General features: G+C 40.2%; 1 protein-coding gene across 8 annotated transcripts; it reads right to left on the reverse strand.

Annotated features, from left to right (window-relative positions):
- Positions 1 to 1,682: 1,682 nt before the first annotated feature.
- Positions 1,683 to 23,128, reverse strand: TMPO (thymopoietin). Of its 8 annotated transcripts, XM_063154847.1 has the most exons (11): positions 22,736 to 23,128; positions 15,077 to 15,203; positions 13,287 to 13,442; positions 11,690 to 11,790; positions 7,015 to 7,134; positions 6,811 to 6,906; positions 6,145 to 6,255; positions 5,243 to 5,332; positions 5,091 to 5,156; positions 4,842 to 4,933; positions 1,683 to 3,572 (listed from the first exon to the last, which is right to left on the reverse strand). In XM_063154847.1, exons 1-11 carry the CDS (start codon positions 22,976 to 22,978, stop codon positions 3,281 to 3,283), a joined length of 1,494 nt encoding a protein of 497 aa, XP_063010917.1. In that variant the 5' UTR covers positions 22,979 to 23,128; the 3' UTR covers positions 1,683 to 3,280. The 8 variants fall into 8 exon arrangements, with proteins under 8 accessions (XP_063010917.1, XP_063010910.1, XP_063010909.1 ...); XM_063154840.1 differs by lacking the exons at positions 5,091 to 5,156; positions 5,243 to 5,332 and having other exon boundaries at positions 22,736 to 23,123; XM_063154839.1 differs by lacking the exons at positions 5,091 to 5,156; positions 5,243 to 5,332 and having other exon boundaries at positions 6,811 to 7,134; positions 22,736 to 23,126.
- Between the last annotated feature and the right edge of the window lie 1,500 nt (positions 23,129 to 24,628).

Genomic DNA, 24,628 nt, shown 5'->3' on the forward strand with positions numbered 1-24,628 from the left:
TAAATTTTACTGCTGAATCTTCTTTGGGACCTTTATTATTTAAAGGCATTATTTTTATACTTGGCTTTTCTGCTTTGAATCTGCATAAACCAGTTAAAGTATTTTTTTAAAGATATCTTGTCCACAAAACTAGCAAAGAAGGTAATTAGCAGGAATTTTAATACCATAAAGAGCTTTGTAAGTTTATGCCACAGAAAACAAAACAAAACACACAGACCAAGCCCAGGAGGGATCTGAAATCATTCTGTAGGGCAGTGCTGAGCATGCTGTTAGCAAGTAAGCTTGGAGAAGTTCTTTCACACGGTTTCTTATGTAAATACAAATAAAGGCCTTAAAACACACAGAGAATTAAATTTAAGATCTTTCTTGAAAATGTATTCTCTTAGACACTACTGAAGCTCTCACACTCTCGCCATGGATCAGATGCTGTAAGATTAATCTCAAGACTGCAAATGAAATCCTCTAGTGATCCACAGCCTGATACCAGGCTCCCAAGACAGGGTGCATGTTGAAAGATTAGCACACAATTTAAAGGGGAAAAAAACAAGCTGTGTGTTAACTCCAATTCAGACAGGAAATCAAAACCTGGCAGGTTTTCAGCACAGCATTCTGAGCAGTATGACCAGTTATGAGAACCAAACCCAAAATAACATTGTCATGGCCATTAACTTCCACAAACCTTTTCCAGGCTTGTTGCAGTCCTTGCCCCAGAAGGGACTTCTTAAATCATACTTCCTACATCAGAACTCCACTCATTTTTGCAACTGAATTTTGGATACTAGTCCATAACATCGCTCTGTTTTGTCATTGGTTCTGAAAGTTCAAGCTGTCTCTGTCTAAAAAACAAGATGAACTCACGGAACAAAAGTGGGAATGTGTGAAAGGAAGGGAAAAAAGGAACATCAGTGCCTATTGCTTCAGGACCTTGATACAAAGACTACAGTATAATTATATACTTCAGCTTAACTTCTACTGCAGTAGTTAGAATGCTTTAAGCACATACAGCTCATAGCACTACTATGTGTTACTCTTAGAATACCACAAAAAATTCATCTTTGGGGCCAGGAGAAAGATTCTACTCTCAGGGCTACCTCACACCATTAAATGTCTGAAATATAAAAAAAACCATTCATTTCTTGAAGATGCATTGCCTTCCAACTACAACTGAACTAGATGTGGGTTATTTTGAGGACTTTTCAAGAAAGCTCTACCAGCTGTGAGGCAACACTGAAACTGAGAGCATTCTCCAAAACAGTGCAAAAATGAAAGAATGATGACATTTAATTGTAACAAAATTCAGTTTGCAGTATGTTTTGATTGTGGCTTGCTTTCTTTCTTTGATGATGCTAGTAGTATCCCTGGAGGAGGTTAACTGAAAGTATTTCATGTAACTAGGAAAGAAAGCTATATTTTACATTGAAACATGCAAAGTGGTGTGAGAAATAATTTAAAGTGAAAAGGAAGTTCTTTAGCATTGAAGAACAAATGAAAGCTCTCTTCTGCCCCCATCCAAATTAAAGGCCTGACATTGGCTAAAGAACTATGGTGCAAAACTCTGATACTGTAAATATGATGATACTCCTGCCACCAGGTAAATGAACTGACCTATTTACTATCAGATTTCTAATTTTTTTTCAATATGTAAGACTATAGCAGCAGAAAATGACACCACTGATACATCATTTGTCTTGCTTTTGCTGCCTTTCAGCAATGCATTTATTTTGATAAGGAAAATCCACACACATTAAAATCATTTTTATTTTTCTCCATTTTTGACACCAAAAGTGAATGTCTTATGTTACAATTCCCTATAGGATGGACACAAGTTTAGCTATTTGAATTACTCCAAAAAGCAGTTTAGAAGGAAAAAAACATTAAACAGGAAAAAAACCCCAAAACTATTGCTTTGCTACAAATTACCATGTTTGTCCCAAAGTTCACAGAAAGTAAAGCTTCCCCATAGCTATACTCTACACAATAATTGTACCTAGAATAAAAAGATATTGACTATTAACTAATGTTCTCAGCTTTTTATAAGTAGCACTTTAAGAATAAGTAGTAGGATTTATTGCAATTTTGTACCAAGCAATAAGACTGAACATCTGTATGCTGCAGATTTAAGCACACCAAAAATGTATACATTCACTTTAAAAAGATTTTTGCTTATCACTCTTCATTGGTAGTAGTGAAGTCAGCTGCCTGCTCAACCAAGTTACACAACAGAGAGTGTTTCAGCATGCTTCCACTGAGAAAAATAGTCAATGGCATGAAAGTAGTAAATCTCACCTTAAAAGATGAAACTAGCAGAAAATGCAGCAATGCCCTCTTCATACAAGAATAAAACTTCATATGGAATTTTCACACTTTGAGAATACTTCTCTACATGAATATTTAAAGATAATGACATAAAGCTGTGTTGGAAAGACCTCGCTTTTTTAAAAAAGAAAAAAGACCACTGCTAATGTTGGAATTTTGACTGCTTCAGATAACAATCTTGACCCAAAAAAGTATTTTAGTGGCAAATTATTATGATGTTATTTTTATTTCCCACACATTTTACTAATAAATAAGTTCCTCTAAGACATCTCTTGCCAATTAAACTTGTATTCAGCTCCTACAACACTGTAAGCACTAAAATGAAGGGATACATTTAAATGAAATTACACTTAAACACAGTTACTAATATGATAATAAGACTGTTACAGAAATGCAAACAGGTTTACAGTTACATTTACTAAAAAGTTACAGTAATCTACAGAAAAGGTTGTTGTACTCTCTCTACATCCTAAAAGATCAAATTCAGTTATGTTGTTACTGAAAAAAATGCATAAAGAAATGCATTTCCCTTTTCCTATGTTAAAATCCTTCTCTGCTATAGTCTACAGACAGAAGTACAACTTCTTTTCTGTACAAAGGAAAAGCTTTAAAAACACAGCTTCACATTTTACTACATTTTTGCCCTTCTCAGCTTCCAAGTTCTTGCAAAAACAAATATACATTTTCTCAAAAGTGAATTTAAAGGATGTCCACATTAAAAAAATAAAGCCTACAAAAAGTTCAAAGATGTAAAAAAATGTTACTCCTATGGCAGTGATCTCCTACTTGTCCAAAGTCCAGAAAGTTACTGATGTCCATTTAATATTATCTTTCTTCAATTATCCAATTTATCAGGTTCCAATCACATTATTTGTAAGAAGTCCTTGAGCCGATGAGAGGGCAGAAGAGTTCTCTACAATTAAAAAACAGGAGATCAAATTGGGCGTGCCTTTCAGAAAGATATTCATTCGGCACTGCCCGGAGAGACCATTTTCAGGTATTTAGAAAAAGGATTTCCTTGATTAGTTTCCATTGACTGATAAACCAAAAACATGAAGACTGAAACAATAACAAAGAGAAGAACTTTTATCCACAGGGCAACAGGGCGTTCTTTTTTTATTGGTGGTTTCTCTGGCTTGGTGTCAGTGGAGGTACCGTATTTCTGCGCATACTTAGAGTAACTTTCCTCCAGTATGAAGTCACTGTGCTCTAGAGGCCGGCTTGCAGCTCCTTTGATTGGTCTACGGCAGCTAGCACTGTTAATTAAAAATATCACATTGAAATACTGCATATTTAAAAGGGCAATCTAACATACATAGGGAAGTTTTAGTATAATAAAGAACTAAGAATTATTTCTGGTGAATATAGTACCCGTAATACTACTTTTGAAGCTTGACAGGTAGACATGTTAAGTTAATAATTCACTGTTCGAGCAAACGTTCTAAAAAAACCCTCAAATGCTACTTCACCCTATCCACATAAAAAGGATCATAGCAGGCAATCAAACTGTAGAAAGTATCTCCCTCCATTTGCTTTTTTAATCATTACTTATGCAGCCCTGCTGGGATTTCTAAACATTAGATTATCTCTGGCCAATAAAACATCTACTGATGGCTAAGCCATACACAGAGCCAAAAGACAAAGCAGCAAGGATTAAAAAAACGCTACGTACACTGCCAAGGTCCTATATACAAGGAGTACACATAGATGATTTTTATTGAAAAGAAAAAGTGGTATGGATTTAACTAGACCTCCAAAACAGGAGAGGAAACTTGAGTCAGCAGACACACTATGGTAGTAGCAACTGGTACTATATATTCTCCTTATGGTCAAGAGTTTATGCAATTGCAGTTTAAATTGAAGCTATAATTAACGTGTTGGAAACACAGGAGATAAAGTTTCCCCATGTTAAGATGTGAAATTTTCTCATATCCTCTAAACAGCATTTTTTAAATTACCTAATTAACCAGAGGGTGGTTTCAATTTTTGTTTAAATACAAAGACACAAAAATAATCCCCAAATGCACAAGTAACAGCCTTTCCTAGATGCCATTCTTATTCACGCTAAGAGTATTCAGTATGACTGCTACCTAAAGGAAAAAAATAGGTTACCTGAAAGTTCTTTCTTGCTTTACAAAAGAAAATTCAAATATATGCTGCGAGATCTTTCCTTAATTTACAGCAGGCCTAAGCATTTGTATGTTGTCAAAAACTTAAATATTGCAAGTCACTACCACAGAACAGCCCTTTCCATTTAACTTTCACCACCCAGAAATTCCAGTAATAATTCCTACTATAGTACCACCCTGTTCTCCTTCTCCCTCCTCCAATTTCAATAGAGAGGGAGCTGTTTTGGTAACAAATCTGTGTGTATAGAACGGAAGAATAGGTGGCTGTCACAAATGTCATTGAGCCAGAATGCAAAAACTATTCCTCAGATATCTGTCAATATAATCAAAAGATATTTCTCAGCTTAAATAGGTTTACAAGAACTGAGAAAAAACCCCCATAAACCTTAGAATTACCTAATTCCTGTAGGTGTTGATACTTCATCAGGGAACAATTCTTTAAGAATATCCCTTTCTACTCTTCTTTCTTCTGTAGTTCTCTCCAGCACCTAGGAAACCAAAAACAGTTAGAGGCCAAATAGACAGCAAAACAAAGAAGTTTCTACATAGCAATCTCAGTGACCACTACCATGTGCAATTTGTAAGAATGAATAAGTCACCCAGTGCCATTCAAGAAGTTTACTTCTTGAGTTTTAGAAGTTTAACCTTAGTTATTGGCAGCCATCCAGTCACTTTTGGTGTCTTAAAGCATTCAGTGATCACCTCCGTTTCCTTTAAGATAAAGAATGAGCTGTATAAATAAATCCTATACACCTGCGAGCCGATGATGTAGATGATCAAAAAAACTTAACCATCACCTCTATCATGGCTGTGTTGAGCAGATCACAGGACTGGTTGTGACCAACATGATTTAAAAAGCACTGATGTAGGCAATCTGTCTCTTCTTGCTGTAATAAACCATACAGTATGCTGTAATAAACCACAGTACAGTAAAATACTGACTGAAAAACCCCATCGGCAGTTTGGAGTAGAACATCAAGTTGACCCACAACATTCTATTTGACAACTAAGCCTACACTGCAGTTGTATTGTAAATTAAGTGTTAATAGCAGCTTTATCTAGAGCTACATGAACAGACAAACAGCATCTTGTAATGTAAAATTCCACATTACAGTATTACATTAATACAATTACATATACTTGCAGGTGCTTTAGACAGTTCTCCGAGAGATAATTTTTGACAGCCTGAATAGGTTAACAGTAAAAGAATTCTTTTCTCCCTTGATAACCACCAGGAATCTACAGATACTTTTTTTAATTCAGGAATTTGGTCTAAAGTAATTCTACTAGTTAATTCCCTAAATTAAAGCACATTGCATTTTTTCAGAATAGGCGCTGATTTACAAGATCAAAGGGAGATAACCCACGTCTACTCTGAGCTATAAAGAATTTAAAAGAAAAAAAATCTATATTTTGCTCAGAAAAATAGCAGCACAAGGAGAAATAACACATCAAAATGTATTTGACTTAGGAAAAGAGAAAAATCAGATTTTTCACACACACACCCAAATCTGAAAGGGGAAGATGAAAATAAGTTTATATTCTGTTTTATGTCATGTGACAACACTAGTTTATTTTGACTGGTGTCACCTGGGCAGTGACATCCTCTACCCCCTCTGTACTAAGAAATAAGCACATACACACAAGAATTTTGTTCACAGAGAGTAAGCAAGAGCAATCTAAGTATTAATTTATTTACTTCAGCTGTCATCAGTAGTTTCTTTGGTGTTCTTCTGGGCATGTCTGAGAGTTCACTGACTGACAGTGTAGGAGCTGCATGCTTGAAATTTCCAGGCACCCTATTGCCAACCTGCCGAGATTCAAAATTGTTCAAACTCAGAAACAGCCAAAATACAAAATGAAAAGGGGCAAGGTGGCAGAACCAAAAAATAAAACCTTTATGTGCATTGAATGTGCATGTTAGAAGTTAACTGAAGAAGGTTATGTAAAAGATGCTCCAAGATCAGCAAAGGAAACACACTGCTTATCATTCCAAGTAGTTTCTCTTAAGCCATTTAGAAACATAAAAGTTATTTAGTTCACAAGAAAAGCCAAACTTAAAAGCAAATATTCTGTATGTACTTAAATAAATTAAAAAAGTATCTAAGCTTGTAAAGTGGTTCTTTTCAGCCCTCCCCCCTCAAACAACAATAGATGGGACCTAGGTGTTGAACTAGTCCCATCTCAAAGTAAAGAGTATTAGGTTCTAAAACATATACCGAGTATGTGTTCTTAAAGACTACTGAATAGTCTTACTTTCCTTAAAACAATCTCCTGTTTGTCCAAAACAGAATGATTCTGTCAGTGAAGATATATTACAGAAGAATACCACAACTGATTAAACATATTTACTAAGCATATTTACTAGGGTCTCGTCGCTTGCAGCCAACACAGTTTCATTTATGGGAGTACTCTCTGATATTACAGCATCATCTACAGGCAACTGTGCTGTAGCTTCCACCTGTTTGTTTAAAACAAACAAAAGACAACAATTGAATAAAAGAGCCACTGGGACCCTAAGAGTGAGAGAAAAAAAAAAAGCTTGTCTTTTATAAAAGCCTCTCATCACCCTTTTTCTTGGTGTTCTTCTTGACACTCTTGTAGACTCCCTAGATAATGCCTGCAGAGGTCCACTTTTTGAAGATCCACTTGTCCAGACAGTCTCAGTAACTCCATCTTGAGAATAGGTCTATTCAAGCATCAAACACATGATCACATACATGAAAACCAGCTCCAAATATCAGATACTCACAGCCAAAAGCCAAAATAGCATGCACACTCCAGAAGCAACATGTCTACAATCAAAAAACTCTAGATCCTAATAATGAATCAATAATGAATAGCTAGCTAGATTAGTAGCATTGACCAGAATACTTATATTTGAGCATATTGTTCAAATACAGAACTGAATAGATAATGCCCAACAGTAAAAACTGATTTGCTCACTGCCCTAGAATGAGCTAACATGAGGACTTGCATCAACTCATAGACAGCAGACATGAAGTTTTCAGTCCCATTACATTTCCTGCCTACACACACACACACAAAAAATAAACCTATGAGCATAAGCAGAAAGCATCACCTTTTTCTCTACAGATAGGGTTCTGTTTTCTCAGACAGAGTTGGGCACAGTTTATGCACAGCCTCCTAGGTTTCAACAGGAACTAATCTTCAGCCACAGGGGGCAGGGAGAGACACTTAATGATCTTAAAAAGTTTCCTCATACAGGGATAAAACTAAAACTTTTCACATAACAGCAGGTTTAAACAATGAAGCCTGATACAGATCTCTCACAAACTGAAGTAACAGCATGAAGCACCAAAATTTTATAGCCATTAACGAATGCAGATCATTCCTTATGCTTTACTGCAAGTTTCATGCTCAAAGCAAATATTCCCCTCTAAACTAATTCAGAGACGGAAAGGGAGACGTGGATCTGCTTCATCTAGATGAAGATTTTCATTTTTATTTGGTTAAGTTTAAAAATAAAAATTATTTTTTCAATACTTCTATCTTTGCACATAAACACCTCATACAGTGATGTATTACCAAGTTTTTAGAAGTTACACTCATTGCTAAATAAAGTTATACACTGCAACTGTCAGTTACAGGTTCAATAGTGGAAATGACTTCACTAGAACAGCTTCAGCCCCAAAACAATGTGTTAAGAGAACAGGCTGAAAATTATTTATTAATTGAGAGGGGACAGTGAAACTAGATGCTGAGCTGCTTTATGCTTCTATGACAAATTCTGTATAACAGCTACTACATACACAGCAGAGGGAGCACAAGTGTTTCACTTCATTCCAAAGTCACTGAAGTATTTTATAAAACAAATGCACAGACCTCAGGTCCAAATAGATTCAGATTTTTTTTTTAGAATTGCAGATTTCAGCCTAATTCTCCAAAATTCTTTACAATTTTAACAAACTTTTGATGAAACATCTTCTAACCCCTTCTTAAATATTTATCAGACACTGCATTCTCCTCCTTCCTGCAACCTACAATCACAATTCCTCACCTCAACCCCATACATTTTCTATTTGAGAGGTGTTCTTTAGAAGCTTAGAGAAAAAATACTAATTTCAAAGTGTTTCTACTCTAACAATCTACTCAGGAAAGCAGGAAGGCAAATTCACTCATACTAGTAACCACGAGCTCCCCATTCCAGACTATTTGACTATGAATTACTTATGAAACTTAGAAGCACTTCACTAATAACTGCCTCTCTTCTTCAGATGCTTTAATCATATGTTTGAAGTACCAACTATCAATTTTTTTCTTGCATGAAAAGTCTAGGAAAAACCAGAATCTATTGCATAAAACCCATCCAGATTTCAGTAGAACACAGTCAACAGACAAAAGAAAGAAGAAATAAAACTTGTTGTCTACAGTTATAGTTATCCTCACTGTCAACAGAGCAGGCCTCTAACCCTGTCAAAATGTAATGTTCATGTTGGGTACATCACCACCCTGTAATGTAACCAGAGAAACGACAATGGTGTGGTACGCAAGCAGTGTTCAGTGTCTGCTTCTGTCGAATAACTCATGAGCAGTGGAGCTATAGATTATGACTTTACCTCAGCTATCACTTACCAAGTTACTATACAGGTAGTAAAAAAAAAAATACAGGGAGGAGAAGGGGACCACACCACATGCAGAATGTCACTGCACAAAGTTTCAGGAGAGAGACCAGTTCTACACTGCTCCTTAACATTTTTACATTGTTTATCCTGCCTCCTTCTGCCCAGTGCCATTTACTATGACATGTTAGGCTCAGTTTTGAACTCCTACTCTAGATTCACCTACTGGATTAGAAGGGGGTATTAAAATTAGGATTTTCTGCAGCCTTTTCCCTATGAAGAGGTAATTAAACACAAATAGCTGAGCTCAAGTTCATCCAGCCCTCCCCTGCTAACTGACTGATAAGACCCATACTCAACCTCCCCACCCAATTTCTTGTGCAGCAGTCTGCCTAATAGCTATCTATCTCTTTGCACTCTCTTCTCAAGAGAACAGCTACATCCAGCCATGCCAAATGACAAACAGTCTTGTAAGCTACATACATCTGGTCTAAAAGCAGTGCTGCACAGGACCTAGAAGTAACCAGCAAGTCTGCTCACTCCACACTGCCCACCAGCTCAGCCTCACCGTGCTTCAGACACTCTGTGCCAATGCCACATAGTGCACAACGGCTCAAATAGTTCTGCAAAATTAGTATAGTCCCTTGATACATTGCTGAAAACCTACAATGTAATTCCATAGGAAGAAGGGGAGGAAAAAAAAAATCTTCTCCACGTTCTGATTTTGTTCTCAGCAAAATACATGACTACACACATTTGCTAGCCAAAAGCATTAAGTTGTTCTTGGCTTCAAGCAGCTGCAAAATTTAACTGGGGGGTGGGTGGGGCTGTTTTGTTTTGGGTTTTTTCGATGGTTTTGTCTGTTTGCTGTATTAAAAACAAGAAACAATCAGAAGTTCAAAAGTAAAAGGTTTAACAGACTAAAGAGTTTCTGAAGAATTTGGCAATTTTGAAATGATGTTACTTTAATTTTGAAATGATGTTACTTTTTGATTATTCTTTTGATTAACTCCTGGAAATTAAAACATGCAAGTTGCAAAATATTGCATCTGTACTGCACATGCAAGATTGCCAAAAGAGTAATGACCTGATACTAATATAGTGAAACTGGATGACAAAAAAATTGAGTAAACAAATCATCACTTAAAATGCCACAAAAATGCCTCACTAAATTTCTTTTATTCTGTAAGCGAGTTCCTGAAGACTACAAGGTTTGTTGACAGCAGAATTAACTATCTTTATTACACTAAAGCTGACAGGGATTTCTGGTAGAATAACCATTTTGAAAAGTGATTCTTGAAATACAAGAATCTAAAGATTAAGATGCTCATTATAGAGACCATTACAAGCAGAACTTGCCTGATCAAATTAAAGCATGCTTGGTGCATTGAACTATGCGTGTGTTCTAATTTTTCGAAGTAAAATCTGTTCAGCTTGCACCCTAAAACTCCAACTTAAAATAAGCAAAATAGTTATGGATCTCTGTAGCTGTCTTGCATTACTCAAGGTCACAGAGCAGCATTTTACCCACTTCAAGAGACATCTATAGCTAAAGCATGTTTATACATACACACACACTAAATAGCAGGTGTCTGGCATTTAACAAAGTATTGAGAAAAGTCACTGTGATCTGCTAAAATACACCAAGCAATTAACAAGCCAGATTCTGAGTCACTGAACGTTTCTTTATGAGTCCTTTACTGCAGCATAACTCCACTACTTACTGGACAGATGAACAACACTCTAAAGACTCAAAGTATCCTAAGCTGGGGAAGAGGGCATTTAGTGATGCGTTCATATCAGAAGGACAGATCAGCCATCAACTACTATACCCTGCATTCAGCAGTTTGAAAATCAGAGGTGATTCTGTGAAATCTCTCTTCCATCAAGACAGCAGAACTAATATTTATGGGTAAAGAACAGATGGGAGATCTACACTTGTTATTTATTCTTTTTCTTCATAGGAGAAGTTTTTCAACAAATTCATGTCTACTCTAGTACTGCTGCTACAAACATAGTTGAAGAAAAAAATATTACATAGCTAGTGTGTGTGTGTACACACATACACACACCTATACATATAGGCACATACCCAAATACATTACTTCACAGATTACATTTAAATGAGTCATTAAACAGATGTATTTAAAATGCATACATATATCTGTAGCTATCTAATCACATATATATATATGTATGTATTTAAAAACACTTGTTAAAAAAAAAAAACAAACAAAAACCCACACACCCCTTTTTCCTAACTTTCCTTTTTTTAGAGAAAACACTGCTTTTATTAAATCAAGTTGATTATGAGCATCCAACAGAAAGTCATTAGCCCACATGACTTAATCTGCCAGGTTTCCAAAACTAAACATGTATTGGTTGCCTACTATCCTTCTCTAGGAGGCGCTGCAGCAGCTGGCAAGTCAGACAAACAGCTTTCAGCAGACCATTCTTTTGAACGTCATCAGACATGCTAAAAACAGCCACTACAGTTAATTCACAGGATTTTCATGCTATATTAGAACAGGCTTTCTAAAAGAACTTTTAAAAACCAGCACGGCTCACTTAGTCAAATGTGATGTTAAAGGCAGTAAGGTGTTTAGTGAGCACATCACCTGCAGTTAGTAGCTGTTCCACGAGCTGCTATGACAAACATACCTGGTTGTGTTCAACAACTCTTTTTTGTTTGAGTGCGACTGGCGTCTTCGTCCTGGCTTTCAGGGGCTCTCTCTTCTCAAGTCTCAGCTCGGTCTTCGGATCTGCAACCAGTTTTAATAGAACTAGTTTCTATAATACTACTGTTGTTGTACTAGATGAAACCAAATGTATTTTAATAAAAATTCATTTTGAGAGGCAACAGAACTCTTAGGAGTTACCATTTCCTTAAAAAGTTGTGAAGCAGGTGTATTTTCTATTAAATGTATAAGAACAAAGACTTTTGAAGAAAAACCTTAAAATTATTTCAAAACACTGATACACATTTACCTTTTTTTGCTAAAAGTCCTACATTTCAGATAAGCCTTGACAAATTCAGCAGTTCCATTTAGAAACTGCTATCAAATTGCAATTCCTTTAACCAAAGTACCATTCTACTATTGATTGTAGTAAATGTATTGAAGCTTGTCAATGTTGTTTTAAGTTGTTAGCTTAGTTTCCTCTAATATATGTCCTTTACCCCATTTTTGATGCAGTAGAAAGGAGAGTTGTTAGCAGTCATATCACCAATAAAAGGATACATTATTTCTACTGCTTTTCTAAAATTCTAATAGCTTTACACTAACATATTTAAGATTTATTAATAAAAACTTTTTTTTTGTAGGGGAGAAGGGGAATATTTGGGTTTGAGTTTTTTTCCCCAGTGTGTGAAGAGTTCAGTATTTATATGAAGCATATGTAATTATAAGAAGTTAGCTGTCAGTTGTGACTGGGCTCTTGGCTGTCCCAAACATTAATAAATCAATCTCTAACATTCTTTCTCCCTTAAAAGTGCAAGATAAAAAGGCTGAAAAATAAGCCCAAATATGCAAGGGAGATCAATCCAATTACTAGTTCTATTTCAACCCTTTCTGTCCTATGTCCATGGAAATTGCTTTAAAAAACAAAACAAACCCACTCCCAAAACCAAACCACACTAAATAAGCATCTTATAACACTCCATTCAAGTAATTCTTTAAAACCTGCACTGTTTTTAATTTTTGTAAATTGCACAATGGTGCGTTTTTGGTCCCACTTTCCCCACCACTACACATGCTCAATACAAACTTGATATTAAAACCCACAAAACACACACCCAGGACCAACCAATCAACCCACCCTCAAATAAGTCCATAAAAAACAGAGCATAAAGGGGCTGAATCATAAGTGGTAGCCATTAAAAAAAAAGAACAAAAAATTAATAAGCAAACATTCATTTACTATCCCATAGTAAATAACTACTGTGAGCACCATTAGACAAAACTGGGTTAGTACTGAAGTATGAAGTGCAAAGAACATTGAAACACCCAACATGCAGTTCTCCTGTCTATTGGATTTACAGGCTCCATCCAGTCTGGGGAAAATGGATAAAAGGGACCAGAACAGGCACCTGGATCACTGTGCTGGTACTGCATGATCAAGTACATGACTGACATGGCCCACAGCAGTATCTTACAGCCTCCCCCAACAGCAAAAGCATACATCCCTAGGTTATTTCTACTGCAACTATTACTCATGTATAATTTGAACTGCTCCCATGCAAGTTCCACTCCAGCCTTACCTTCCTCATTGTCACTGTACTGGTCAGAATCATTGTTTCCATTCTGTTTGGTGTTCTCAGTAGTTGAAATCGCTGGGAGAGGCACAGGTGCCATCAGGTCAGGACCTTGTTCCATCAGTTTCAAAAGCTTTTTCTCATAAAGTTTCCTAGTAGTAGCTATAACAAGGAAGGATACATGCTGAAGAAACAGTTTTAATCTTTCCTGACTTGACTGATAGAACTGGGCTGTTACATATACTTTGGGAATTTCTGAACACAATGTTTTGTTTATTTTTAAACAGTTTGTACGGCCCAGAGTCCCTCTCTCTATATATATGTATATGTCTATATACACACCCCTACCTCTAGGTACACAACTCTGCCTCTAAAGCCTTTAACTTCTCACTTTAAGAGAATTGTTAGATAAACTCAGACCTCTTTGTACGCTGCAAGTTACAGAAAGGAAATCTATGGAAAGGGAATTTATCTGCTTCCTAGATATGCTACTTCATATGCTGCAATATACAAGTTGTTATTCCCTCACAAAAAAAAAAAAAAAAAAAAAAAAAAAAAAAGAGTGAATTTGATTGTTTCCCTTGCACTATTTCCATGCAGATTGCTCTATTAACCTCCTAATTCCCTTACCCTGGAATTAATGCCCTTGCCTTTGCCTTGTTGGCAAATTCAGTCCAATAGGCATCAGAGGTGGTGCAAGCAAGCAACAGAACTTTCTGCTTGCTGCCATCAGGTTGGCTTGCTTGGACGAGCAAGGACAGCTGTCTAAAACATTTTAAGTCTAGCACATACTTCCATATTTGGACATTGTTGGCAAAAATCTGTAGAGGTGACTGGTGCCTGAGTGTTAGCTGCAGAAAAAAAATCTAACTTTTGAAAATTTTTGATAAGAGGAAACCATCATTTAAAAGAAACGGCAGCCTTTCAAGGAAGTATGCATACCCTCTAAAAATTTAGAGGGTACGAAGGCAATAAATTAGACCAAATGTAAATGCCTTTCCAGTGGACTACACAGCTTCTTGAGTACCATCCAGAGGTACAGGATGAATGGCAAGGCATGCAGAATCAGCTAACTGAAAATATTACAGATAAGACTTTGAATACACACTGGACTGCAGCCTCCGTCACGGACACTTCCATCCACCTAGGATTCAAGAACATTCCACAGAAGGCTCCGCATACTACAGACGATCTTTTTTTCAAGAGTTATGAAATCAAATTCCCTTGCCATTAGGCTACTGCACAATCTGAAAGGCAAAGCACTTTGATCTCACATCCCAGTGTCCAAGGCAGGAGATTAGGCTGGGGTCAGGACTACTCCTGACATAGGCCAGCACGCAGGACAGAATGCTAGGCTAGAAAAAAACATTAGCAAAGGAAAACATTACTGCACAATGCAGTGAGTAGGAAATGCTCTAGGGAAAGGGAAGTTCCCTGTTCTTATTTGGCTCTCAATACTATTAAGTTATTATGTAAGATGTATTTCCTATTTAAGTGGGCCCAGATCTAAACCTCTGTATCAGAAGACGTAACCACCCCAGCACTGAACTTTAACTAAGAGTCACACAGCTTCAGAACACAGCTTGGAACATCTCCAGCTGGCCTAGAACAGGAGAAGCAAACTGCAGACTTGTCCACTGCAATGCTTCAAGACTTCTCAATGTAAACAGTACAATAAAAATATCCTGGGTGGGAAGTAGGACTGCAACAGTGCTGGTACTAAAAAGTAACTGTACCAGGGAAATTTCATAGTGACAAATAAAACAGATCAGTATCTGCTAGTTCAATTGACCTACCTACAATTGGGCCAGGATTTACTCCATACTTCATAAGTTGCTCTTGAAGGTCTTCATTACTCATCTCTGTTATATCTAGGCCATCCTTCTCCTCTGGTCTGGGTTTGTCAGTTTTCTTTGTGGCTTTCTGGAAGAGGAGAGAGAAATGAGAGACAGTGTTTCCAGTTAATACTGAACACATCTTTTTCTTCTAAGGGAACAGGAAAACGCAGGAGTACTAAACATATAAATCCAGAAGAAATGAATTCTATTCTCACCCATGATCACTACTAAAGCCTATATGAAACAGTACAAACATTTACACCTACTAAGAAAACATAACAAGTCTCCTCTTAAAATCACTCATTACTCTGGTCTTGTGTTTTAATTTAAGTTCAAATATACAGTGGGAAGGGACTGCTTTCCTGTGACTGGAGAAGTAAGCTTCTAGCTGTTTCACCATCACTACACAAAACTACAAATATTTATGTTATTTTGGCATTTCTTTGCATTATTTTTCTACCTGATAGGTCATTTCCTCCTCTAATGATACAGAACAAGTTCTTTAGTATCTACATACTTCCACCCAAGTTACCTAAACCCCTACTCCTACTTGTCCTGTCATTCTCTGTGAGATTACATGATACTACAAGGTGAGTACAGGAAAGGCAAAAATCAGAAACGGTCTCATATTTTCAAAATCCTACTTGTCTGCTTAGGCCTCTGCTACTTGTAGCTCTAAAAAATTCTAAACCCAACTCTGGCAACACTACTTGAGCACTTGGCAATGCACCATCACCACATGCAGATGGCTATCAAAATAATCTGCTGAGATGCTACTCCTAAATTAGCAGTTTCTGCTCGATCCAAACAGAGTGATCGCAACACTTCAACTTGGGAAGCCTCTGTTGCTACGATAGGGGTTGTAAAAGTGAAGAGGAAAGACACAAAAAGCATGCTTAGGATTTGCATGCTCTTTACTAAGAAAGACCTTGATACAAATGACTTATTTCAAAGCAGTATCTCAAAGCTGCATTATATAAACAGAAACAATTTCCATACTTAGCATTTTTCTCAACTCAGTTGTCTAGAAGGCCTGTCTGTTTGGTTTTTTTTTTACACTAAGATGATGTACATGAGCTAACAGAATCTATCTAGCTATTAATGCAAGTTCAATATTTGTTTGCATGCAAACATGGTCTTGCCTCAAATATCTTGGTATTTTAAAGCTAAGCAGGGACTGAATGAGGGCTTCCCAAATATATCTGACTCCAAGTTTTCCTCTGGCTTCTGAATATTCCAGCATGATAAACTTAAAATCAACTGCTGAAAAGCCAACAGATCATGGCATTTCTTTATTTTATGAAATAAACTACAAACAGTCCCAAGAAAGTATAGGGCCATTAAAGAAGCAGATTTGACTAAAGACAGATTTACAACTCACTTTATCAGTCATTCCATTCCTAATTACTTTTTGAAGCAATTGAGCCATACACAAGAAACAATCCTTCAGCTGAATGAGACTTTTAGTCACTTTTGAACATGTTGGTCATAACATTATGTCAAGCTAAATATTGCACTAACTTTAATTTCATACTCAATGTGGTTTTTTTCCTGGACTACTGAACAGTCCAAACAGAAAAAAGTTCTGAAAAAAATGCTGAGTTTTCTTGTTGAGATCTGTTTAGACTAATGAGAGCTCTGGTGTTTGCCCACATCACCAGGCAGATAAATCAAGGTGCTAGTCCATATTTCAGAAAAAAACTACCATGGTACAGGAAATCGACATTCCATTTAGAGAAACTGGAATCCTGATGTAATGTATCTCTATCTTTGTTCACTTAGAGACCACAGAAGTCACTACAACACCAGAAAAACTACTCAGCATTCTGGATGCTTTAAACAAATCTTAGCCATCAGAAATCTAACTGTAACTAATGAGTACCAGGGTATTCTAACACAAGTAAACTCACATATCTCATAGCTTCTTTGTGGCTTTTTTCCTTCAAATACCATTTCACTTTTTCCTGCACTACTGTCACAAACAGAGATCATCAAAACAGCCAGTTTCAGCAAAGAAAAAGAGTAGGGAGGGGATGAAGGAAGTTGAAAGTAATCGGAGTTCTTCAATAATTGGGCCAGATGTGTTCATTTTGTGTTCTGCAAGGTCACAGCTTTTTCTTTTGAACACCTATTCTCCTTAGAGCAGGAGCAAATGACTTGCCTTGTACAAGCAGAAAGCTGCCATCTAACCATTCACTGGACCACAAGGCGAGTCCCTGGAAGTACAAGGCTGGATAGAAGAATTTCTCACCCTCAGCTGTGGTATGACAGCATCGACTTCAGCAACAACACTAAATTTAATTACCACTACCATTACAGTCTAATGCATCACTACACATCCTCTGAATCAGGACAACTTGTCTGATGGACTACACCATGAGAGAGATCAAAAGAACTAACTTAAACTCCTAACACTGTACATTACATAAAAACAAACAAATCAAAAAAACTCACACCCTCATTTACCTGTTTTAAGACCACTAGCAAAATTTGTCTTATTGTGGCGCAGAGATGAAGTGCCTGAAATGAAATTGTGGCAGAATTTGCCAATGTAAGGTAGTGCCATTGACCATTTTGCCCATAATGTAAATATTTTTGCAGTAATGCACCCAAATCTATGTAAGTATTTTTGCAACAATATACCCAAATCAATAAATCCTTATCTGAAGAACTTCTAATCTGATCCAGAGCTCACAGCATTAAAAAAATATTTCTATTCATTGCTATTTTCTAGAAAACAGAAGCTGGAAGATTATCTGCATACTTCACTTGAGAGAGATTTGTTCACATCAGAGATAGCAATTTGGTAGTGGTACATGTCAGGCTTGGTTTCCAATTGCCTAGAAACTAACTCTTCAGACAAGTACTGAAGTGAATTATAAGCTTATTATTATGGGGCTGCCACACAGCATTCTCAGTACTAGGGCCACAGAAAAACAACAGCATAAGTGAACTTCATCCTCTCCAAGTGTCATCTCTTGACAGCACAAAGCTTTCACCTTCTTTTGCTAGCAAGAAGAGCAGACAATGCAAGCAACCAGAATTCAGAACCCACCCCTTACCTCAGGCATTCCTACTGAATAGAAATTAACAGCCAGAGACCAGGGTAATTAGGCAAACTTCATAAGCACCTGTACTAATCTCAGCACTTCCCAAAAACAGCCATAAGAAACATGCTGAAGAAGCCGTTAAATAATAAAGCCAACAACTATGAGACACCACCAAAAACTATTTTCAAATCCCAAGTTAAACGGCATCTACATCAGGATACACAAGCATTTTAATCCCAAACAGGTGCAGCTTCATCACAGACACAAAAAGGGTCAGGGCTTATTTACAATTTCTCTGAATCGTTAAGATGTTAAGGTTAAGGTTAGGCTAAAGAAAGCCCAAATCACATCAACAAAACGCTGCTTAATTCTCCAGTTTGCAGGGCTCCCTCTGGTAACAAATAACTATTTCTCTTAGGACATGTAAAGTTAAGGAACTGGACATGCAAAATGTTAATAATAGATTTATACTGTGAAATAGATAGGTCTTTATTCCCCTTGTACTTTGTATTCTACCATAGACAATTTCCTGCAATAGAATTTTCTTTTTTAAAAATTAATGATATTTAATGAACTGAACTTTTTCACCTTAAAGACCTGGAGACAATATTTACCAAGAGCTACAGGACAGACAAAATAAACAATGGAAAGGGAATTATGCAGCAGCAATGCAAAAGATACTGATGTACACAACTTAGAGAATTCACTACCTTTTAACCTTAATTAGCAAGTGCCAGACTTAAAATTTTCCAAGCCTATGTACAGTAACAGTCATAAATTATAAGATTAAGGATTATTCAACCCTTCCACCCCCTTCTCCTCCCAGACACTAATTTCCATGTTACTTGGTGAAGGAAATACACCCTCTCAAAGTCTGAAGCTGCAGAACAGCCTGGCAGGACTTCCCACTGCAGTGAGAACTACTTTGGTCATCTCATCCCTGCTGCCCACAACTTTCTCTCAGCCAGCAGATGAGCGCTTTTTAAAAGGCCACAAAGGATTTAAACTGTATCCTGGGTGATGTTCGTGTGGCAGGTCGTACTGAAGACATACAGCCACACAGGAAACACCAAATAGATTCTCTGCCTTCACTGGGCACACACAGATGCTTTACACTGCCTCACCTGTCCAGTACACTTTCCACAAGCCTAATCTTCATAAACTACCAGTTTTACTATTACCTTCTCTTTTCTAATAGGGAAGGGGTTGAAGCTGTTGTTACCTTGGCTACAGATATCACAACCACAGCATTCTGACTATGAAAAGCTGGAGCTGGCTCTTTAGTTACTTGGCACTTGATTAGAACAAAAAAACCTCAACAATCCAAACAAACAACTCTCCCCCCATCAAACCAAACATCTTTACCTGACAGGTCTCATGTACAACCTTTCAAACAGGCTCTTCAGGTCCAGATGTTCTCATCATACCTTCATTAACAGGAGACATTTGACTGATCTTTTTCATATAATCACTTTAAAGGTCAAAAATATCACTCAGTATATGTCTTAGAAGTGATTCTTCCAGGACATGAAATACACAACAAGCTCAGTCATAATAATCCATACATTCTAAGCTCTGAACAGTTTCTGTTTGACAACAGCATCAAGACAGTATTTTTGGTACATGCTTTAAAATAATGGTCCTAGAGAGGCAAAAATGTAATTTCATAGTTATTTTTCCTGTGAGCTATTTTTGCTGACATTCAGCCCATAACTAACCAGGACGAGGGACATTCAGATCCAGATGGTTCACCTTGCAGCAAAACAGTGTCTTGCATACCTAGTCACTGTCCTCACATACCACTATGCTAAACAGGCTTAAGGGAAAAAAGCAAAAAAGTTGCTCAAAAATATTAGCAGAGCTGGAGAAGCTGGCTCCTCCAGACAATATTATCAGACTGAGCTACAAACAGGCATGATTTTAAAAGCTCTTCCTGTTCTGGTAGCCAAAGTGAGCTATATATTCTTGGGCTGCATAAGGCTAAGCCAGAAGAGTGATAGATTCAAAACACAATTTGCAACAGAATTCAAACTATGGGATTTTGTCTCCACACAGCTTTTATCAATAGAAAATAAGCACCTAAATGCATTATCAAATGTTCAGAACTTAGAAAAACCTCACTTAAATGACAGTGCAGACAGTTCAAAATTACTAATGACTACAGCCGTGTCCAAGCTCTAACGCCACTATTAAGAGAGCTGGCGTAGCTTTCAGCGACTGCAGCACGGACATTCAGACGATCGCTCTGCGCTTGTTGCCCGCAGGCCCTTTGAGAAGAGCGATGCCCGCCCCGCTCCCGGCCCGCTAAGGCAGCCGAGCGACCCCGCGGGTGCCCAGGAGCAGCCGCTCGGAGCGCGCCCCCTGGCGCCCGGCCCGCAGCGCGCACGGCCCGCGAGCCCGCCCCACCCTCGGAGCGCCCCGCTCGCACCGGGGCCGCGACCCAGCCAGGCTGCAGCCCCCGACCGACAGCCTTCCGACCGTGTGCCCGCAACGAAGGGAAGGGCGAGCGGGCACAGAGAGGAACGGAGCAAAGCCCGTGCTTTTATTGTATCCATCCTTTCCATAAATGCTTGCAGATCCAGTTCCTCCCTTGCCCCTTACCTCTAACTTCTTTCAAACGTCTGAGTGCTTTCCCTCTTGTCCTCTCTTAATCTTATTAAGATATTTTGCTTTGACTCCCAGTCCCCTGGGATATCAGCCTTCCCTCACTCTTCCTCTTCTTTCCAGTTGTTCTGGGAACAAATTGCTCTGGAGACACGAGTGCTAATCTTTTTGAAGGACAGCTGATCAGAGAAACACCCTTATGCCAAAAGACATTAACAGGAACAACATTTACTCGGGCTACAAGCAGTCGCAGAACTACTCAAGTAGCACAGAGAAGGCAACAAGCACACATCATCCAAGTTTGTTTTGCTTGGCAGGTACTGTTTGGGATTTTTCTGAGTGTTTTGGTTGCGGTTGGTTGTTGGGGGAAGGTTAAGGGGAAGGCGACACAACACGGGGCACAATGGACCCAAATCTGAGCACTAGAGTATTTGCTGAAGTTCTGGAACTTCTGATGATACAGTGCTCTGATACTAACACACCAGATAAGCATAAATAGCACAGAGCTTTCCAGATATTGTTCACAAAAGTGCAGGAGTACCACCCATTCTGTAAACATCAAAAAAAGTCACTCATAATTGTTTAAACTTAAGCACTGTGGAAAGGAAAACTCAGATCTAGAATAGGAACTAGCAGTTCTGAGATGTTCCTCCTCCAGCAAGCATGAAACAAGTCAGATTCAAGCTCATCCTGTTTTACTCAAAAGCACCTTATGAATGCTATCAGCAGACCACTGTAAGTCAGAGAAATGTCTGTTTCCCTGTAACTGCATTCAGCGAGTGCCAGTTAAGTGTCCGAAACAGACAGATATTAAGTTAATAACTTGGTTCTAGAGATCTCTTCCCCTTGAAGTCGCAGTTTTCAATTTTTTAATTCAAGAACTGTTCTCTTGGGCTTTTGAAGGTTAAAGCGTGAAAGTGAAAGACCTTCAAAGGACTCCGTTTCTCGGCACTCCCTCAACTAATGACCTTTGAAACACAGTATCTAACATACAATTAAATAGTTTCACTATCACACGCATTAGGACTCCGGAAGCTGATAATCATTATCCAAGCCTTTTCTCAAGACGAGACATCTTACAATTATCAATTACAAGATTGCTTTCTCAAGATATGCAAATTTATAGTCCACTTACGAAAAATTAAGAAAGAAATCGCAGCTTCCCAAAGAGAAAAGCTTCAAACGGCATCAGCTTCCCCCTTTCCTTACATGTGTAAAGCCTAAGAAAACAAGCACAGGGGACTAACTGAACAGGCACCAGAGGCGCTTTGCTATAGTACACATCTCAGAGGTACGAGCAAGACATCTACATTACGCAGACTCTCTTTACACTAAACAGTGCACTTCATTAAGCGAAACAAACCAGCTGTTCACGCACAGCTTCATCCTTTCATTTAAAGCATTTACACCGAGTAGCGCGGCTGCCGTACAACCTCGACAGCGGACCGGAGTCCCTTCCTGAGCAAGCTGCAGCCTCGTGCTGCTCTCTTGCTTCGTTCCTCTAACACCGGAACAGTCTCCTTAGGACACCGCTCGCCAAGCTACAGCAAAAGTCTCCCAATTTACCCTCGGGGGCCGTCGCACTCCCCACGCGCGGTCGCGCTGCCCCTGCCCCCCGAGCCCGCCGGGGTTCCAAGGGCGCTCAGGGCGGGACGCGTCCTGAAGGAGCAGCCGCCGGCCCCCGGCACGGACCCCGCCGTCCCAGCTGCTCCCCGACGCGGGGCGGCCACCCGGCAGCGCCGCTGCCCCTCTCCCTCAGGCGGCGGGACCGTCCCGGCCGGGCACGATCCCGCCCTCAGCCGAGCCGGAGACTCTCCCGACCCCGTGCGGGGACCCCGGCGCGCTGTGGCGCTCCCCGAGCCGCGGCCGGCGGGCGGAGGCGGCCGGCCCCGTTCGGGCGGGAAAGCGGGCCCGAGGCTGCCGGGAAGCCGAGGCGGCGCGGGCAGGAGGCAGCGGTACTCACCCGCCCGGCGGCAGCAGCTCCGCGGCTCCGGACGCCGAGAGGTGTGGGCTCCCGCTCCTCGTCGCTGGAAAAGTCGGGCTGCGCGACGGCGGGCGGGTTGCGGGCGGTGAGGTGCTGCAGGTAGAGCTGCACGTACACGTCCTTGCGCTGCTCGCCGCCCGGGAGGCTCACATTGTTAGCGATCAGCTCGCTCTTCAGCTTCTCCTTGGTCAGCACCGACGGATCCGCCAGGAACTCGGGCATCGCCGCCGGCCGCAGCCGCCGCCGCTCTCCCGGGAGAGGCACCAACAAAGCGCGGGGAGAAGGGGCGGGGGAGCGGGAGGAGGAGGAGGACTCGTCTGCTCCGCGCCAGGGACCAGCTCCACAGCGGGCGGGCGCGCGCACCGAGCGCTTCTTCCCAGCCAGCAATAAACGGCGCCCTGATTGGCGGGGAGGGCAACGAAGCGGCGTCGCTATTGGCTGGCGGGCGGAAAGGGGGCGGGACGCGCGGGAGCAGCGGCGTTGGTGCTTTGCGCGAGGACAGTAACGCAGTTTAAATTCGGCTCGGGCGGGAGAGGCGCGTGGGGCGGCGCTCGCGGGCCCGGCGGGGGTGAGGGCGCCGCCCGCGCCCCGCGGGTCCCGGTGCGCCGGGGCCTCTCCGGGGCCCTTTCGGGTGACAGGTGTGTCCCCGCCGCCCGGAGCGCCCCTCCCTGCCGCGAGCAGTGGGGGAGGCGGTTAGCGCGATCCCAGTTACCTGCCGTGATCCCGGTGTCCCGCTGCGACACCTGCCGCCGCCTCTGCCCCCAGGCACCTGCGGGCCTGGCGGCCGCGCCTCCTGCGCTCGGCACCGCGGGCCGGGCAGGCACGGCAGCTCCCGCTCCCCCGGGATAGCCGCCCTCGCCCAGCCCTTCGGCTGGCGGGCTCCAGAAAGAATCCAGCCGGGAAATTGGTAGCTGATCTCGTAGCGTGACTGCCGCCGGTGCGCTGACTTTAACGCAAAAAAAAACCCCGAACTCGCATCTGTAGTAGCGCAGAGTTTGAAAGGCGCGTGGTTGTTTTATTTATTTATTTGTAAAGCCGACTTCTAAAGTGTCACAAGTGTGTCCCTGCTGGGGAAGTTCGATTGAGCTCAAGACTGCAGTGTTTCAGTCTTTAAACAAGCGGGCTAAATCCTTCTGTGTTTACACGCTGCTGGCTGGGAACATGCGCTGCTTCTGGTTCGTGATGGGAAGGGTTCGGTGCTTAGATTCGACTACACAGCCTATGCTTTGAGAACTGCCTTGCCGTATGCCCGAGATAAGAATTTAAATGTGCCTCTTTTAATTTTCCCATCAGTCATGCATCTGAAACGGGATTATTAGTGTTTGCACTTACTCCTCTTTATATTCCAGAGAGAGTTCTAAATTGCTGTTGGGGATTTCCCCTACTGTTGTGTGCTCCATCATGGAGCCGTCCTGTTCATGGTGCCCGTTGTTCCTGTTTACCTTACCATAGCCTCAATATCAGCTAGATGAAGGCAATGAGGATTATTTTTTGTAGCAGGTAATTTCGAGACTGATCAAGGACCCACCCACAGGAAGCTTGACGCTTCCCACTGAAGAATTGGTGTGGTGTAACAAAGTAATTAAGAGGAGGGAGAAGCTTAGCTTGGGGCATTTAATTTGCCTTGTTGTGCTAGTAGCTCTGTGAGGCGGCAGTCATCTGAAGTTCATAACAATTTGGATCTGAAAGTGCTCGGTTCTTGGTGTACACACTTTACCTGTTCAGTTTGTTTGGCAACGAGACTGAACAGTGGGTAGAAACATCTTCCTCCATTGACACCACACACGTACACAGTAAAAAGTAATGTATTAATGTGTATTGACTGCTATCACTTACTTTTAGGCTTGAATAGAACAAATTAGATGGTTCTGT

This window comes from Melospiza melodia, chromosome 4, assembly GCF_035770615.1.
Source record: "Melospiza melodia melodia isolate bMelMel2 chromosome 4, bMelMel2.pri, whole genome shotgun sequence".
Lineage (NCBI taxonomy): Eukaryota > Metazoa > Chordata > Aves > Passeriformes > Passerellidae > Melospiza > Melospiza melodia.